General features: G+C 38.5%; 1 protein-coding gene across 1 annotated transcript in view; it reads left to right on the top strand.

The window, feature by feature from the left end:
- The window catches only part of LOC139726361 (polycomb protein suz12-A-like), a 42,716-nt gene that overhangs the window by 20,958 nt on the left and 4,776 nt on the right, over positions 1–16,982 (top strand). Inside the window, exons 3-9 of the mRNA XM_071637383.1 lie at positions 6,007–6,140; positions 10,722–10,771; positions 11,506–11,579; positions 12,471–12,720; positions 13,146–13,432; positions 14,000–14,213; positions 16,068–16,366. Of these exons, the coding sequence (XP_071493484.1) occupies positions 6,007–6,140; positions 10,722–10,771; positions 11,506–11,579; positions 12,471–12,720; positions 13,146–13,432; positions 14,000–14,213; positions 16,068–16,366 (1,308 nt within the window). The remainder of the gene's footprint in view (positions 1–6,006; positions 6,141–10,721; positions 10,772–11,505; positions 11,580–12,470; positions 12,721–13,145; positions 13,433–13,999; positions 14,214–16,067; positions 16,367–16,982) is intronic.

Genomic DNA, 16,982 nt, shown 5'->3' on the forward strand with positions numbered 1-16,982 from the left:
ATTGTAATATTAGCTGCAAACAAAATTACAGAGAGGTGTTTCCTGGTTCAAACATACATGTAATTCAGAGGATTTTCAGATCAATGCCCTTGGAACAAGATTGGCAGAAATCCTGAGGCCTCTACACTGTCTGTTTTGTGTGTATGTGTGTGTGTGTGTGTGTGTGTGTGTGTGTGTTTATCAACCCGTTGAGGATGTACTGATTTTACTATGATACGCATTTCCTAAAGACACCTGCCCGAGTATTCTCTGGACTGGTCTTCAACGGGTTAAAGAATCAAAAGACAAGACAGTCTTCACAGGCAGATATAAATCTGGGGTTCACCATCTCTATACCTAATTAAAAATGCATTTAATTTCTTATAAAGGAATGTTTTTATGCTGTTGTCATTGCCCAAGTAATGATAGAAGTCATAGATATGGAGGACATGTTTTGTTGTTGTTGTTGTTGTTGTTGTTGTTGTTGTTGTTTTCTTTAATTTAAACACCTTAAAATCCCAGAAACCATATTTCTGGAGTTTGGTGCAACTGTATCATTTCATTATGATTTTTACTACATAGTACCTATATCAGTGTTTCATGAGGTAGAATAAAACTTTTTCTGTCTATATAAATCATGCATTGACTGCTTAGTTCAGTTGCAAAATTGATCAACAAGACATATAAACTAATTCTGAAATTGGCAACAGGACTTTGAAGATTAAAGTTGTTGTTTCTCTCTCAAATAGGCAAATTTGTGTGATCTTCTTTGTGATTTTGTGCAGATTAAACAACTCTAAACCAGTTCCATCTAATATTTTTCCTAAGAAGATAGGCAGTAAAAGTCAGAGTTGCCAACATGATGACTCCAAGATGACAATACCTGCAACAGAATCTCCCAGGACTGCATTGCTTAAAGGAGACCTCCGAATGATTTTCAGACTTTTACATTTAAACAACTATAAATCCGTTATACTGAGTACAGAGTTTCAGAATTGATAGTGATTGGGATTTTTAAGGAATAATAATGTTTTCAAAATTCATAACAAATTGCAATGAACAAGGATGATGACATGGTAGCCTCACTATAAGAATGTACGAGTTGGGGCTCAAGGAAGCAGAACAAAAAACAGAATGCATGCATATTTCTACCCAGGTGAACTTGTCAAGCAAACAGTATTGTAATGGAATTACACTGCTACATTTCTGAAATATGTGAGAGGCTCCTTTGTCATCAACACTGTTCAGTGTAATTTGTTTAAGATTTTCAGAGTATTGGTTTCACTCCGCTCCAGGACCACAATAAATTCCACAAATCTACACATGGAGCTGTCGATTTATGTACTACTTGATGTGAAATTATGAAAATCGTCTGGAATGCCCCTTTAAAGAGGAAATACACCCCCAAAAATAAATCAAAAGAAAAAGAAAAAGAAAAATATTCCCTACAGAACAATACAAAATGACAAACATCAGATAAGAAATAAGGAAGATATGACATTTTGACATTTCACATTTTTTGGAAAACATTTCTTGACTAGTCTTGTGAATATTCAAATGAGCAAATTGATGATGTCATGCTCTCACAATTTCTTATTCATTTCATATACAGAAATGACAAAAATCTCATATTTCAGCTGTATGATAAAACTTGTCTTAAAGGGAACCCAAACCCAAAGAGAAATGTGGATTAAGTAAAATCACCAATATTAGTAGAACACAGTTAAGTTTGAGGAAAATCGGACAATCGATGCAAAAGTTATGAACTTTTAAAGTTCTGGTGTTGGAACCGCTGGATGAGGAGACTAGTAGAGGTTATGACGTATTAGTGGACAACAATATAAAGAAAATATAAAGAAAATTCCACAAAAATTCACTTTTCTAGCATTATGAAAGAGCTCTTGACTAACTGCTTTCAGAAAGCAGGTCGAATAATTGCTACCCTTAACATATTATGTCAGTATCAAGATGATGGAATGTGTAATTTTCATGAAAAAAGATTTCTTTATACTACACCAAATTTTTCAATTTCAATTCAATGTTTTATTTCATTTTTCGACAAGAACATATAAACATCACTTATTTATTTTTTTTGTAACAGAAAATAAGGTGTGTTAAAACAATGAAGGACGAAAAGAATATACAATGATTGTAGCACCTTACAATAATTATACATTATCATAAAACTCAAGTGATTTGAAGTAAGTAAACAATGTGGATAATTAGAAAAATGGAGGGACCCACTAAAAAGACAAAGCTTGTAGAATGTGAGTCCCTCAGAAGAAAAACATCAGTTGAAAGCAAAGAGAAGGTCTGGAAGCCCACTAGAGAGACAGATCAACAAAACAGACACAATAGTCATGTACACATGTAGAAACATGAAACGGGACTGAAATAGGAGTAACAGTACAACAGAGAGTTGACTACGAGACGAGACAAAATGAGACAAAACTAACATAACAGTATTAAGAGAACAGAACGGAACAGACAAAACGTTTAGCAGAGGCAGCGATCTCTTCGGAAGTGTGTCGAGAGAGAGAGAGAAAGTGACGCAAGAAAGAACAATGTGCTAGAGATATAATCGCAGAAATATCCTAGACTTATTACATGAGTATAACTAGAGAAGCCCTCTGAGAGCGCAGACCTCCACCAAGTATGCAGCTCATTTCCACCGTCCCACGGATCTTGTTATGTTCTTCCATAGAGATATAGTGATTTCCACCCATACATACTTATTGTGTGCTGACAGTCGCCCGATTTCCCAATATAGAAGCCTTTGATATGTCTTAAATCCTCAGCTGCGCGGTGCGCCTCGCCCTAGCAGAAACTAGAGTACGCACTGTAGTGTGCGCATGCAAACCTCAAGTACGCGCAGCCTGAACTCCCAAGTTCCATTGACCCTACCTGCCAAAATATCAAAATCCTTCATAAATTTCCCAAAAATTCTCGGATCACTACCAAAAGTTAATCGTTTGTTACTCGTGTCATTCTCAGCCTTTCCTGCAAGTTTCATCCGAATCCGTTAACTACCTTTTGAGTTATTTTGCACACGGACAAACTAACGAACGAACGAACTAACTAACAAACAAACCAACGGTTACGAAAACATAACCTCCCCCCCTTGGCAGAGGTAACAATAAGAGAATAAACATAGGAATCAATACGTGGTTCTTAGATGAGGAATCATAACAGCTGGTTAATTCAAGTCAGTAAAATTATGAGATTGCAGTAGAACAAATTTCAGTTTCCTTTTAAATGAGTATATAGAGGGGGCATTTTTAATATCGGAATGCAAGGAATTCCAATAACTTGGGCTGGTATAAACAAGTATTCTTGGCTAAAATCGTACGAAGACGAGGTAAATGATATTCATTAGAACGTCGAGTTGGATATTCATGAAATGACTGATTTTTTAGGAACATGGAATGAAAAATATCAGGAAGAGAGTTATTGTTGTACATATACATAAATTGTCGTAAATTAAATAAAAACAAATCTCTGATTTTTAACAGCTTATTAGAAGCAAACAATACATCTGTTTGAGAACGTATGGGAGAATAACAAATGACGCGTAGAGCTTTCTTTTGCAAAAGAAACACTCTATCCAACAAATTTTGGTGGGTGTTGCCCCAAACTAAAACTCCATAATTAAGGTAAGGCAATATCAATGACGAGTATAACATAAGTAATGATTTTTGTGGGAAACACAATTTTAGTCTATTGATAACGCCTATATTACGTGAAATTATATTACAAATATAATCAATATGCAATTTCCAAGAAAGTTTATCATCTACAATAATACCAAGGAATTTGAAATATGAAACTCTTTCTAAATGTGTATCATCCAAAACTATGTCTGTATTTAAGTGCTAACGGTATTACTAAAAAGCATATAAATATTTCGTTTTTTGAACATTCAACGAGAGCTTATTAGCTCTCACCCAATTTGTTACTTTTTTCAATTCACTGTTAACTTTTTGAACAAGAACATCAATATCACTATGAGACCTCTAGTAGTCTAATCATCCAGCGGTTCCAACACCAAAACTTTAAAAATTCATAACTTTTGCATCAATTGTCCGATTTTCCTCAAACTTTCACTGCTGTGTTCTACTAATGTTGCTGCTTTCACTCAATCCACATTGCTCTTTGGATTTGGGTTCCCTTTAAAACCACTCAGAATAAAAAAGAACAAATGTTAACTCCAGATGATATATCTTGATGTGGGAACATGCTTTTATTTATATTAACTAAAATTAACATTTTCCCCTAATTTCATCTATTGTATATGAAAAATTGTGAGGGCAAGACATCATCATGTTCTTTACCAGCTTTTGGCCATGCTAAACCTTGGTTGTGTGTCTGAGATCAAATGCCATAATTTTAAAGTTGATGGAGAAAATCTCTAAAAGGGCTCTTTAAATTTCAAGTAGAGTCCTTTTCCCCCAGTAAAGTTACTTTGGTTTCTCATGACCATTGGCAGTTAAATTTGTGAGTTCGTTTAAGGCTCAACCATTTGTGAGTGGTTTAACGGACTACTGGCAAAATTTTAGCAACTGTACATAACAAACCCTGTGTCTACACTGAACTAAGAGTGCTCTCAATGTCACTCGTAAACGAGTGGACACTTTACAGCAAGATACACAGGGTCCAGTCTCCATACTTTTTCAAGGCAGAAGTACCTTTAACCCATTGAGGATGGGTTGATTTTGCTCCAACACGCATTTCCCATAGACACTTGCCCAGTGGAGTACTGTATACGCGGAATATTTCGCGAGATTTTTATTTTCACGAATTTCGCTGATCCCCATGTGAATGTGACGTACGCGTGTACACTTCTCCATTCAATACAGGACTCCACGATCGCGAATTTAACCACCTGTGAAATCGTCGGGAATTCCCGATTCGTGAAAATTTAGACTCGCGAAATATATGGCGTATACAGTATACTCGGGACTCGTCCTCAACGGGTTAAGATTGTACGTGCCAAGGCTCTTCACTGGCTTCAACTTGCCAAGTTTACACCAGCATTCAGTTATCCATCCAAATTTGACCTGCATTTGTATGTTAATTAAAGCCCACTCAGGTGTAGCAATGTGCCCCAATCCAACAGGAATGCCATGGTGACACAATGGCGATAAGGGGGATTAGGCAATCTCTGTTTATGAACGATTAGTTTCCAGACATCTGTGGTATACTAATTTGCAAAGAAAGCACTCTGAAGTGTGTGTGTGTGTGTGTGTGTGTGTGTGTGTGTGTGTGTATGCATGCGTGCCAATCGGCAAACGTAGCACAGCAAGGGTTAGGTTTGTGTGTAGTTGTGGGGACAGTCAGAGTCCCAGGCGGGTTCAAAAGATCATGCCTCTGAAATGGAACAGAATGGAAAGCTGTCGGAAATCTTCAGATCAGAACACCATATTATAAACAAAGCAGCTGTCTTCTTGCTATTCTCATCTAATCATAGATGATCGTACAGGCTGTTGCACAATGCTCATTGTCAATGTTATTATTTTCTTTTTTGCTAGGCTTTGGCTAGTATGAATACAGTGTTCAATGACCATGCTGTGTAAAGTCCTGGCCCCGGTGGCTCAACACGTGGACTCCTTCAGCTATGTTGTAGATGGAAATGTCTTACTAGCTTCAGTTGTTACCCTGTTCTCTGAAGTGCACGCATTGTCGTTTATAGATTATTTTTGTTGAGTTCTTTGCCATTTTAACAAAATTATATAGCAGCCACTAGCATGAAAATTGATAGCTGAATTTTTCCCCAAAACAAACCAAATAATAACATTTGATAGTGATGATGATTTAAAACAAATGGTGATGACTTGAAGATCTTTATTGACATTACAATACAGTATAGGTACCATTGCTAGCCAAATCAGTGCTCAGTATTTTCTGTTTCAAACAAGCTCTTACCATGTTTAAACTATTTTGAGCCATCTCAAGCTGTTCAGAATTATAATCCCACCAGTTTGAGACACGCCAGTCACGTGATGCACAATGTATGTCTTTGAATCCCAGCCGGTGTTCCTGAGGCGGACCCTGACTTACATGCATCGCCAGCTGGAGCGGAAAAGCAGCAGAAAGAAGTTCTCCGTCGACAGTCTACTGGAGGTGAAAGAGAATAAACTGAAGGCCGCGACACCGTCCGGAGGGTATGTAAAGTATATACTATGGCTTGGGTGCTGTGGATGTGGTTTGAGGATCTTCACATGGAGGTTTCAAGTTCACATCTCGCCATGAGTTTACACAGGGTTGGACACTAACCCCCCTTTTTTGTTCCTCTGGTGGCCTGTTTGGGCGACTAAAATTATTATGTTGCATATTTAAAACTTAAGTGGCCTGACAAAGAAATGTATTGGCCCAAAATGCAAGGAAAAATATCAATCCAGTTTGACTCTTAAGGGGGGTTCACACGTACACCAATTAGCGGGATACAAATCTCGAGATTTGCATCGCGATCGGTATCTCGAGTTTTTCGCACGTGTAGACAGAAAAAACCCTTTTATTAGCGGGATAAGCATGGCTGTTAATCCCAAGAAATCTTGCGCTAGTTCATCAATTAGCAGGATAATTGGCCCCGCGCTGGTACGTGTGAACGGTCGGGATTAGAATCTCGAGTTTTTACATCCCATCATACTTCACCTCTTTCACCTCTTTGGTGCACCACAACAACCGCGCGCGAACCACACCACTGACGCGCAAAAAACAATGGACAAAGGGAAGCGCGCGCAGGCAGTGATAGAGAAGGGCGCTGTATGACCCAGTTTGCAGGCTTTGCTGTTATCTCTATCGGCAATTAGCGGGATAATTCTGTACGTATGGACGCTCGCAAAAAACTCGAGATTCCGAGCGTGATCGCTATCCCGCTAATTTGGTACGTGTGGATGCTCGCAAAAAATCTCGAGATACGGAGCGCGATCGTCATCCTGCTATATTGTACGTGTGAACCCGGCTAAAGTTGCCTGATTGGGCCACCAAAAGATAACCGTTTTGGAAATTTGGTGGCCCAACATCAAATTTTAGTGGCCCTGAGCCATTGCTAATGTGGAACCGTGGTACATTCGTGGACGAGATGTCTTGACACACTATGTTCCTTGATCCAGGTGCAATAATGGTCTCTCACCTGGTAGTGCTTTCAATACGTAAAATGATGATAATGACAAGGCCCTCTGGGTGAGCTGTATAACACTGAAGATGTTACTATGGTAATCCCATTCCCTATGATATGCTCAGGTGCCCATTAGACTTTGCGTATAGGATTGGTTATAGGCTGAGTTTAATCAGACTGTCATGTCTGTACAACAATTGTTGTATAATAAAGGGATCATATAGTTTTGGTTAAGACCTAATTTCAGGTTTCTAACATTTCGTGGTGAGATAATGAGAAACCTCTTTATGAAATATGAAAGAGCATGTAATTCCATGAGGAATTCAATGTTTATTTGATGAAAACTGGTTTTGAAATGCCTGAGATATCCAAAACAGAGCGATTTTAAAAAAGTGTGGGACCCACCTTTTATTACGATCGCTTTGTTTTAAATACTTTGTTTTTGGATACCGTTTCAGTCATTCCAAACCCAATTTTCATCAAATAAACTTTGAATTCCTCTTAAAATGGTATGCTCTGTACTATTTCATAAGTGTTTTCTTGGTATCTTGCAAAAAGTTAAAAGCCCAATTCTCATCTCCACCAATACTGTACCATCCCTTTAATATCAAAGTCATCCATGTAATCGTTATTATCACTACTTCTAATTGATATATATTCTTCCAAGTGTAGTACAGTGTACATGTATTCTTGTACACAACATCCCTGTTGTGACTACAAATATTAACCTACAGATGTAGGCTCTGGATGATTTGTTGAAGGTTCCAAACATCAAGCAAAGTTCCAACAGTGATGTGTGGCAGGGAGTCAGGATTGCCTGTTCTTAATCAGTATCAAGTCTTTTTAGTTCCATTTCGTCTGTCTGTTAAACTTCAAGTGATTTGAAATACCATGGACAGGGTTTTTTTGTGTGTGTGAGGCGTCCTCTTTTGAAGATTGCTAATGTGCAGGTTATTAATGAGAAAATGCTCTCCGTGGTTTAATGATGACAAGTATTCTCATCATTGTGTTAATTTTTCATGGCACATGTATCCGTCCTGCTACTCTTGTCTCTTGAAGAGCAAGGGAAGTATAGCCTGGGATGTTTTATTGCAAACTTGTCTATCCAGGAGCTCGGCTATTAAAGTCGCCAGACAATCACTTGATTGCCACCATGACAATGTAAATGCAAATCCGACAAATCCAGAGTGATGTTGGTGCTCATCAGTGGCAATGATGAATAGTTGCATTAAAGTTTTTGTGTCCCTGTGCAGCCCTGAAAGGTGTTCCTTTCAAAGCTGTTATCATATTGCAAAATCGAGTAGGTAGTGAGACTTCTCCTCAGGATAATAAAACATGAAACCTCTTAAATGATGGAGAAGGAATTAATACTAGAGATTTCCAGTGAATTTATTCGGACCCTGAAAAAAATTAAATCTGTTATTCTTTATACTAGAGGGAAGCACATCACATGATCAAGTGACATGTAATTAGTTTTTCATTTCTTGGAAGAAGAAAAAACTCTGGTGTATTGCCATAAGATTTCATACTTAATCTTATGAGATATTAGTCTTCAACCATGCTAGATGTTGTGATGTTTTGCAAGAGGATATAAAACCTGTTAATCCCACAGAAAAAGCAAAAAAAAGTAGGACGAAGCAACCGCCCTATTCTATGCCCATTTAACGACAATGTGTAAAAAACGGAAATGTTGATGCGTAGGTGAATATCAAAGTGTTACCAAGCAAATACGTGCTTGCCTTGTATGAAATATCCTTGATTTTTAATGGTAGCTCTGCTGGGTATACTGCCTGTTATATGTTATGAAGTTCCAATTTTGCTTGTTTTCTTTATTGATGTACAATAGTGTATTACTGGTCCGTCGAATGTCTCAGTGCTATCAATTAGAATATTTACTGTGTACTCTGTCGTCTACAGGATGGATTTTTTGGTTTATTTTCATATTTTTGTTTGTTTGGGGATGTAAATAGGAAAAATTATGAAGAAAAACGACCAACATCAGATTAAAGAAAAGGGGTGAGGGGGAGGAGAACAGGTATCAAGCTAGGTAGAGGGACAGAATTACCTTTGAATTGAATTTTAAACAGTCAATACGTTAGTCTTGTCCTTTCCCCTTTTGCATTCAAGCTGTCTTCATACAGGGATTATGTACAGGTATTGATAATTAGCTGACCTCCCTGGCTCAGACTACAAGTCAACTGTATTCACTATACAGTGTCTGATTCACTTCCACAAAGCGTATTCCTGTACACAGTAATGAATGACATTTGAATGAAATAGATATACATAGAACCCTCGGTTATTTACAAACACAAAAAGAATTCACTGACAGGGGCAGTGGAGGGAAAGGGAGGTCGTATGAATCCAATATACTGCACTTCCCATAGATAGCATGAGATGAAGGATGTAACAAAGTCTGTACACAAACTCAGTAGTTTGAGCTAGCAGCATATCATGGCCAGTGTCACAGGTTCGCTCACCCAGAGCGGCAGTGGTTTCATACTGAGCGTGCATTTTACTCTGAGTGTGTAATCTCAGTTGCAGCGTAATTCATAAGATCAGAATCTCATGATATCTCTTGTCTTTGTTGAATACTTATTGTAGTGTGTAGCCCATGTAAATTTTGTGTATCCCATATAGAAATTGGTGTGTTTGAAAGGGCTGCTGGTCATGGAATCCTCAATCATGATAAATGAAAGATCTTCAAGTTAAATGTAAACAACTCGTTTGGGTCTGACCGTGCAGAGAAACTTCAAAGTCCACATGCAGATTATGGCAATGAAAATCATTTCCAGAAAAGCAGGCTTCATTTCATTCAGTACAAAACAGTAGTTGAATGACCAAATACACACAGTGTACAGTACATCCTGTTTACATATAAAGTGTCAGTCATGCCTGATTCAGAATCATACAAACTTTTTAAGGATGATATACTGGACTTTATCATCCCAACATTAATAGAGATGTAGAAATAGAGAGAGATTTTATTTGTTTGTTTGTTACAAAAAATAATCAGATTGTCAGTATCAAATACAGTACTTTTATCAATTTTTTGCCTCAAAATTTTGTCCTTGTGTAAAGCCCTGACTGACAAATTTTCTATGTGATACTTCTTATGTTAATTCAAAATGATCATTGATAAAAATGCAGTGCTTTGATGGTTAGTGCACCAAAGTATACCTGACCATTTTATAGAAATGTCTTACAGAACATTAGAGCACAGGTTGCAAAATGCTACAACCTTGGTAAGTAATTCAATGTGTGTTTCTCAGACATTGAACAAGTGCTATGTTGGGTGACCGCTGATTTCAGCTTGAAAAGTTGAGAACTGCTTTTTACACCTTTGACTCATTGAAATCATTTCTCCTGACCTGTGATGATAATAAGAATAGCAATGATAATAACTGTGATTAATGTAGCACGTGATAATCGTTCATGATTTGAGAAATCGGTATGCTATTGTATAGATAGTTGTAGTGCGAAGATACCAATACACCATGTTAGCACATCAATTGTCAAACACTAAATGTATGAGTAATGAATTCAGGGGGATGAATAAAACATGTTTTGGCACTTAAATAGCACAGAGAGTCTTATCATGTTTTTTGTTTTATTCCCTCCACAGGCTCAGTGGAAAGTACCTGACCCTTACATTCAATCAGTTAAAATGGAAAGGTGAGGTCTTTTTATAAAATCAGAGTCTCCCTTAAGAGCTATTTATATAAATTTTCTTTCTGAGCTCTTATGAACACAGAGCGCTCTGTAGACAACCTTTTGGCTTGAAATTGCATGTTTTTGTTATTTATTTTTTATTTTTTTATTTGCCCCAAATTTGGAATAATGTGATGTCAGATCCTGGATGTATGCATTGTATAAAAAGCATGCATACATGGATGTACAAAGTTTGAATAATCAGCTTGACAGGAAAGTGTAAGAAACCACCACTCTGGTGACTAACTGCCAGGCAATACATTTAAAATTAAAGTTACCTCAGCAGCCACAGCATTGCTTGCATAAGTTGCCGGCACCTGACTTATAAGAAGACATTTGATGAAACAGGGAAAGAATAGAATGCCACAGTCTCAAGGACAGCAATATTTAAGTATTCAGAGGACGTGTATGATTTTTATATCCTCCCTTACATCATGCAGCTTAAAGAAAAACAAGAAAACCGTGAAATTTGTTATGGTTTAAAGTATCTACCTGCTTTGTCCAAGCTCCTCAGATCCTTGGGTTTATACATGTAGACCAAGTTTTGGTTCCAGATTATAACTGGGGGAAAAAAGAGGGGGGGGGGGGGTGTACAGTGATAATGGGATGACTATAGATGTGTGTGTTAAAGCAAATTTTGTCTCTTTGTGTGCTGCCCTCATACTCGTTTATGTCTGCGTGTAATGTCTGTTGACAAGGTGACAATGTGATTCCGGAGGACATGGCTACTGTAGAACTAATCCTGCTCAAAGTGTGTCATAAGAGGAGAAAGGTAAGTTAAAAGTTATATCCTTTTGCTGTTAAAAGCCAATGCAAAAAAAGTGAAAATGGTCTAGCTATTTAATATGAGCTTGAATCCTCATGAATGATGCTGTGGAAAATTTAGTTTTATAGACACCTGCCATCAAAAACCAAACCAAAATATTGTCAGCCATTTTTCAATGTTATCATTAAAGAGTGAGAATCTCCTCAAACTATATGGCATCAACTCTAATTTCAAACTTTTCTATGAGTTTTGTGTGACAGTTTTGCTACTCCGCTTGCCTGATGACATGGTTGTCAGTGGAGACTAATGGCCATTATGAAGATGTGAAATATTTTAACTGATTGTGCTAAAATTTTGCATCTTACTTTTGTGTACAATGCAGCCACCTGTTTTAGACAAATATGATCAGTCTCCTGCATATTTTCTGTCATCCTTGCGAAGTATGCATTGTTTCTCTTATTACCGGTACTTACTTCATTTGTACATATATTTTGCAATCTATACCTTATAACTCAACCTGTTAAATTTGGTTTATTTCTGCATTGTTTTTCTCCAAGTACAATAAAAAATCAATACAAGTTGATACAGAGTATATGCAAAAAAAAAAGAAGAAAGAAAAGAAAGTAGAACATACAAATCAATGCACAAATTGTCAATTTCATAACAACATTGTCCCTAATACATGTATAGATTTAAAGCAACCTTACATACATGTAATGCTAAAAGTGTTTCTTGCAAATTGTTACAATTATTGTGAAATGTATGCTTGGTAGTATGTATTACATTTTGTTAGATCTGAATAAAGTATAATTGAACTGAATTGAGTTTGAATTGAATTGAAATAGTGGGAGTAGAATACACAAAATGCCAACCTGTAATTTATTTGTGTGTCTCCAGGACATTTGCCTGCCCATCATGCGAGTTTCCCTCGGTCAGTGCCAGGTTCCTATGAACCTGCCTCTGTCCTTGGGCTCAGCCCCCGTTCAGCCGCCGCCGTCCCTGACCATCCCCAGCAGCTACTTCAGCCACTCCAACGGACACACGGTGCGCTCCTACAGGCTCCTCCTACAGGCACGCTGCCCCACCTCCTCTGCCATGCCCAACGGGAGCCTCTGCAATGGCGATGCGGACTCATCAGAGACGATGAGTGAGTTCTTAATCACAGTGCACTCCCATTAAAACAAACGCGGTTATAACAAAATTCCTGTTTCAACTGTTCATTGTTTAATGGTTTACATAGGTACACACATTTCTATTTGTTTCAAGAAAAAAAAAATGAATAATGAATAGCCATAAGAACCTGCTGTGGAATGCTTCTGGTCATGGCTATACTCAGTCAAAATTTGAAAAAAACAAACAAAGCAAAACAAAAACAAACATACAATGACTGGGGCATTGCTAGGGATTACCTGGTACATTTGTTGTTGACAGTGACATAAGGGATTGCAGCATTGCGACTGGTATGATATGTTTTCAGCATACCAGTGGAGTCTAATTCAGTCAATATTCGAACAAGTTAGCCCGTGCGATGTACTGTCACATATCACTCTGGACCTCAAACTTGTTTGGCAGCAGACGGACAGGCATCCAAGAGACGGAAGGTGATGACGAGGTTAAAAGAGAAGGAGCTGGAATCCAGCGGTCTCCTGCCACCACCACCGCCGCCACAGTCCTCGCAGCCACCCCAGAACCACGAGGAGGAGCCCGTCGCAATGTTCGCGTCGGAGCTGGTGGTCGTCGACAAGCAGAACAAGTGCCAACTCCTGGATGGCACCTACGAGCTGGCCCTCCAGGAGGTCCAGTCCAAGAGTACCCACAAGTACCATAGTGCTTCATGGGAAACCATTGCAGATGGAAAGGTGAGATGAGAAGACGTAATATCATTTTGCGCTTGGTTTCATTTACTTTTCCCCGGAGGACAGGTTGTATGAAAAAAAAAGGATAGACTAATGATAATATACAGTGCACTCCTGTTATGACATGCACGTTTACAACAAAATTCCTGTTACAACGAAGTAAAATCCAGTCGCCAAAATTCCTCTTCAAACTATGTTTTTATGTAACCTTACTGTTTGGCTGTAACAAAATTTCAAATTAACGAATGAAAACAGCCAGTCCTGAGGAGTTTGTTATGACAGAGGTCACCTGTGTATCATTCTGATATCAGTCGGACAAACTAAAAATTATGGGTTGCTTTTTGATTTACTTTGTTTTGCCTGTGCAGCTCCCAAACTGTGGAATGACTTACCCAATGGAAGTCAGGAAATCCCCAACTGTAGCAGTCTTTAAATCAAGACTTAGATCAAAACTGTGCATTATTGTCAAGCATATTTAGAAGCTTTTGCAGCACAGAAGAATATATGTACATAGGTTTTGTGCTTTATAAATTGATATTAAAATTATTAATCATGATTATTTTTCAACAGTCCGTTGGTCCACTAGAAGTCCCAGACCTCAGTCCCCGGCTGAGCTTCAGTCTGACGTGGAGCAGCAGTGACAAAGACCTGGAGGAAACTAGCACCCTGAGGTCGCCGGAGAGGTCGTCGAGGTCGACTTCCAACCACGGTTCCAGCAATGAGCTCATACATTCCACATCATTGGACCCAGCTAAACACAGTGCCTTGAGTAATGGGGAAACATGTGAGTGAAACTAATCCTCAGTGCTTGAGACAGCAGGGCCTTGTTGCATAAAAGTGGAGATGAAACATTAGTCAGAAAAGCAAACATAAGTCTCTGAATATGCAGTTCTGATTGGCTGATACCCGATGTTTTGTTTGATTTTCTGACTTAAGTTTGATTGCATCTTTTTATGGAACAGGGCCCTGATCAGAAATAGGGTGTAGGGCTTAACCCTATTCTAACTGGGGGGTCAATTTGACCCCCCCCCCCCCCGCGACATTTCGCGCCGTGATTCCGCAACGCGCGAAGATTTTGCTGCGTCGTTTCATGACTTTTTTCTTTGAAGTCTCCCGCATATTTTGAGACCAAATTTGCGATGTCCGGGTACACCGTTCTGAAGTTACGTAATGTTTTGCGTATGCATGTCAACCCGAAAATGGCTCAAATTCATGATATCGTGTGCAAATCCAATGCAAATTGTGTTTTTTGGTTGAATTGATATAAATTAGATTATTTCAACTTTTAACCATTGAAATTAATCAATTTTAATGTAGATAAGCTTGCTAAAGTGCCTGCAACAAATTTTGGCCAAAAAACAATAGAAAACAAATGGTAAAAAAAACAGTGAAATACATAAGAAATTAACAAAACAATAAAAAACAAAAGAAACTGATTTTGATTGTGCTATTTTTTTACAAGAAAATTGTTAAATGTGTCTTGAGGAACTCTTACACAAAAATGTAGCAATCATTCAGTCGTTTTAATGGAGTTAAAGGTGAAAATATGATTTCATGCGTAAATTTGCATAATTAATTTACTAAAAATAGAAAATCAAATTTTTCTTTTGTATGACCATGTAATCTTGTAGTTGACATCCGGCTCTATGTTTAGGCAAAATTTTGCGATCGGCAGCCGAGATCTGAAGGGGGGGTCAAATTGACCCCCCACCCCCCAGTAAAAACTTAGTCTCAAATAGCCCAGTTAGAATAGGGTTAAGCAATGTAAAAGGCTGCGAAGGGTTGTTTGAGTGCTATTGCTTCACATCTACAGCCAGCAATATACCTAGCCATACCAGAAAACTGAATAGATGTACCAAGCATTGCTGTATCATACCAGATATTGGGGTGGAAATTGTATGAAGGAAGGATCCATGCCAGTTTGGGATCTCAAGCAGAGATGCCAACTGTTACTTTATTCTGTTTTTTGCCAAAGATCAGCAGGTTTTTATGGAAAATACTGTTTTTCCCAGATTGTATTACAACACATGTCTATTGCAGGAAATGTAGTATTGTTGTTCCACTGAAAATATGCTATTTCGGCCCTAGAAATACTTCAGTGCTGTTTGGCAAAGGTTGGTATCCCTACCCAAGCTAGGTAGTCATACTCCGGGCAGACACAACACACCAAGCACAAAGTGGTGCAGGATGCCTACATAAATATACCTCAATCATCAGACTATAAGGCTTTAAAACACTGTACTTTTGAGTCATAAAGCTTGGAAACTTACCTCATTTTCCCCCAATCGTTTAACAAGTGTGTAATGCAAAACACAATCCAGTTTCAACCCTCTCTTGCAAATTAGTTGACAAATAGATGGTGCTCAGAAAGTTCATGATTTTTTAGGTCTATTCATGTTGAAAGAAAAATAAAAAAATAATGTGAAGTTTTTGAATGATTCTCAAGAGGTGTCTGGTTGTGTGCACAAACATCAGAAGCATCAATAAGCACAATAGCTTGCCTACATTTCCATCCATGTTTCCACAAGTTGTTCTTTCTGTCAAATGTGACAGAAGGTTACAAAAATGAGGCCTTTGTAAAATTGGCATCACTATCGTCTTTAATTGATGACCAAAAATATGTTTCTCTTCCACACAGTAAGCAGTAAGTCCACCACGTCTCCCCTGCGGAGGAGCCAGCATTCAATCACCACCACCACCACCGTCTCTCCGTCCAAGGGGGCGCCCTCTTCCAAGAATGGTGCCACGATGACGCCGGCCATGGCGGAGAAGGTGGAGCGCGTCTTCTACCAGTTCCTGTATAACAACAACACACGCCAGCAGACGGAGGCGCGGGACAACCTGCGGTGCCCGTGGTGCGCCCTCAACTGTCTGCGACTCTACTCGCTGCTCAAACACCTCAGTACTTGCCACAGTAGATTCATTTTCACTTATGTGGTGAGTGCCCCCTGAAGTTTGCACATGACTTTCGGCTGACGGTGAAAGTTGTGGAAATAAAGTTGTTCTCCTGGCAGCAAAGACAGGATTTCATACCAGTCTGTATCAATTACTCAATTAATTGTGACTATTGCAATTTAAAGAGTTTATGATGCTGAGCATTGTTGCATTGATCCATGTGATAGCCACTGCATATCATAAATTGCAGAAAATTAGATCATTTCACTCATTCAAGTAGCAATTGACTTAGGGCTGTTGCAATATCTTTCCATTAAATATCATGCTGCTTAAACTGACCTTCATTCTGTGAACAAAGTTGATCACTTGACCTGTATAGTATGATCAGGACATGAGTAATCTTTCAATCAATGATTTCAGAAGGGAGCATGGCATTGAGTCACTGCTCCAGATGTATGCATGTCAGTAGCACCCATGCTGTGCTTGAAGCTGTATAGTTTTGTATATTGATTGTTTCTGCAATGCAAGTGGTAATTTGCACAGATGCTTCGAAACTAATTGTCAATAATCCCCCTCTGCCCTTATATTGCATCCTCATGACCTCCCTATTGGACCTAGGCAATGTTACACCTAACTGCGCTCTGGAACTTACGATAAA

Source organism: Diadema antillarum, unplaced genomic scaffold (genome assembly GCF_040938485.1).
Source record: "Diadema antillarum isolate AM-2024a unplaced genomic scaffold, OU_Dant_1.0 scf00000017, whole genome shotgun sequence".
In the NCBI taxonomy this organism is placed as follows: domain Eukaryota; kingdom Metazoa; phylum Echinodermata; class Echinoidea; order Diadematoida; family Diadematidae; genus Diadema; species Diadema antillarum.